This window comes from Myotis brandtii, unplaced genomic scaffold (genome assembly GCF_000412655.1).
Source record: "Myotis brandtii unplaced genomic scaffold, ASM41265v1 scaffold334, whole genome shotgun sequence".
NCBI classification, from domain to species: Eukaryota; Metazoa; Chordata; class Mammalia; order Chiroptera; family Vespertilionidae; genus Myotis; species Myotis brandtii.
Genome location: NW_005362885.1, coordinates 797,132 through 799,402, shown reverse-complemented (window position 1 = coordinate 799,402; position 2,271 = coordinate 797,132). Strand labels below are relative to the sequence as shown.

The 2,271-nt window shown below is 56.3% G+C and overlaps 1 protein-coding gene across 1 annotated transcript in view; it reads right to left on the bottom strand.

The window, feature by feature from the left end:
* MRPL20 (mitochondrial ribosomal protein L20) overlaps nucleotides 1-2,271 on the bottom strand; it is a 6,345-nt gene that overhangs the window by 1,175 nt on the left and 2,899 nt on the right. The window contains exon 2 of the mRNA XM_014543775.1: nucleotides 1,072-1,311. Within this exon, the coding sequence (XP_014399261.1) occupies nucleotides 1,072-1,311 (240 nt within the window). The remainder of the gene's footprint in view (nucleotides 1-1,071; nucleotides 1,312-2,271) is intronic.

The window sequence follows — 2,271 nt, the reverse complement described above, 5'->3', positions numbered from 1 at the left end:
TCAATAATCGGGGGATGGGGGGGAGGGGGCGAGTGTGGTCCCATGCACCAAAAGGTTGCCAGTTCGATTCCTGGTCAGGGCATGTGCCTGGGTGGTGGGCTCAATCCTCAGTAGGGGACGTGCAGAAGGCAGCCAATCAATGATTCTCATCATTGATGTTTCTATCTATCTCTCCCTCTCCCTTCCTCTCTGAAATCAATATTTTCTTAAAAAAGTGGAAAAAATACCCTCAGGTGAGGATTAACCAAAGTAATAAAAAGCTTTAAAAAAATTACCAAAGACAGAAACTGGTACAAGATAGAAGTGCAACACCCAACCCCTCAGAAAATAGCATAAACACCAAACAGAACAATTACCAAGGTTTTGTGACACACATTTACTCTACCCCCTTCAAGATATTTTCCCTCCAGACATTACTAGAGGCCGGCAGGATCAGGCTGAAACCGGCTCTCCGACATCCCCCGCAAGGGTTCCCAAATTGCGAGATGACACAGGCCAGGCCGAGGGACCCCACCGGTACACGATTGGGGCCAGAGAGGGACACGGGAGGATGGCCAGCCAGGGCGTGTCCAGCCCGTTGGTCTTGATCAGTCCCAATCAGCTAGACCCCAGCAGCAAGCTAACCTACGGGTTGGAGCGTCTGCCCCCTGGAGGGCAGTGCACGTCATAGCAAGCAGTTGAGCAGCCTTAGCATATCATTAGCATATTACACTTTGATTGGTTGACTGGACACTTAGCATATTAAGCTTTTATTATATAGGATGAGTTTCAACTCTCTGCTGCCTCATCAGAGCGAAAACTGTGAAATTAAACTTTAAAGTTAAAGCCAAGTGTTTCTGCCCTTTTCCCTGGATGGAGAAAGGGTAATTGTGTCTTGCCTATTTCCAATTCTACCACCAGCAGGACAAGGGCAAAGCTAACGTGGGGAGACCCTGACCTGACAGAACTCCACCCAGATAACGAATCCGTGTTCAGGTGCTAATACTGCGTTGCCGGGCTGTGGGGTCACGCCAGCTGGACCGGTTTCTGCAGACACTCAACATCGCAACAGGGCCACGTCCTCAGCCATACCTTAATTAAATTGCCAACGAACGCTGGGTAATGCAGGCCGTGCTCCTGGGAGGCAGCTGTGATTCGATTAATCCAGAGCTGAAATAAGAAAACATCGAGATGCTTAAGAACCAACTGTAGCCCTAGTTGGTGTGGCTCAGTGGATAGAGCGTCGGCCTGCAGACTGAAGGGTCCCGGGTTCGATTCCAGTGAAGGGCGCGCACCTAGGTCACAGATGTGTCTGTCTCCCTGCCCCCCTCTCTAAAAATCAATGGAAAAACACCCGAGGGTGAGGATCAACAACAAAAAAATAACTAATTGTCCGTGGCGCCCACACCTCCCAGCAGAGGTTCTGCAGGGACTGCTGCTGTGACAGTGCACGGGGTCAGTGTCCCTGTTCAGGCACGCGGGCTGCAGCACCAACAGCAGCAAGCCAAGCTGCTGCTGGTCCCCCAACCCCAGCTTCCCTCTCAGCAAGCGGGGAAGCGGGTGCAGCGGGGCTGATTCAAACCCACGCTCAGGCACCGAGAACACAGCTGAACGAGACCAGCAGACTCGGCTCAGAGTATGGGCAGGATCCACGTGTGGACCACGGCAGCCGAGAGGTGCGTGCTGCCTCAGGGAGAGCAGGTGGAGGGCAGAGCAGGGCCGCAGGGAAGGAAGGCCCGGGGGGCAAGGAGCTGCAGGGTGTCCGAGGGCAGGTGGGGGGGGGGGGGGGGGGGAGCCAGTGATGCAAACGCTCCTGAATGGATCTGTTCCGTCAAACGGGGCGGCTCTTGCAGGCCACCCTTTACTCGGGGTGAAGGCTCGGGTCCTTTCTTCCCAGCTCAGTGGTTCTCCAGTCTGGGCATCAGAGTTGCCCCAGGCTTGTTAGAACGGACTGCCGGGCCCCCCTCCAGTGCTGCTGCTGCAGGGGCACGTGGAGCCTGAGACTCCGCGCTTCCACCAAGTTCCCAGCAGACGCTGCTGCTGTACAGGAGGGAGCGGGCGGGGGCGGGGACCAGGCCACAGGGACCCAGTCGGCTGGGTTCGCCTTCCTAACGAGTGGGGTGGGACGGGAAGCCCCGCGGGGCTTCAGGTGGAGGGGAGCTGAGAAGCGGACACAGGGGGCGGGTTGGGCGGAGCGGGGACCCTGGCCACCGGGTCCCACGGGGTTTGGGGTGAGAGGCGTGAGAGCGAGAGAAACAAAGGCCTGGAGAACGGTGCTGAGGTTTCCGCCTC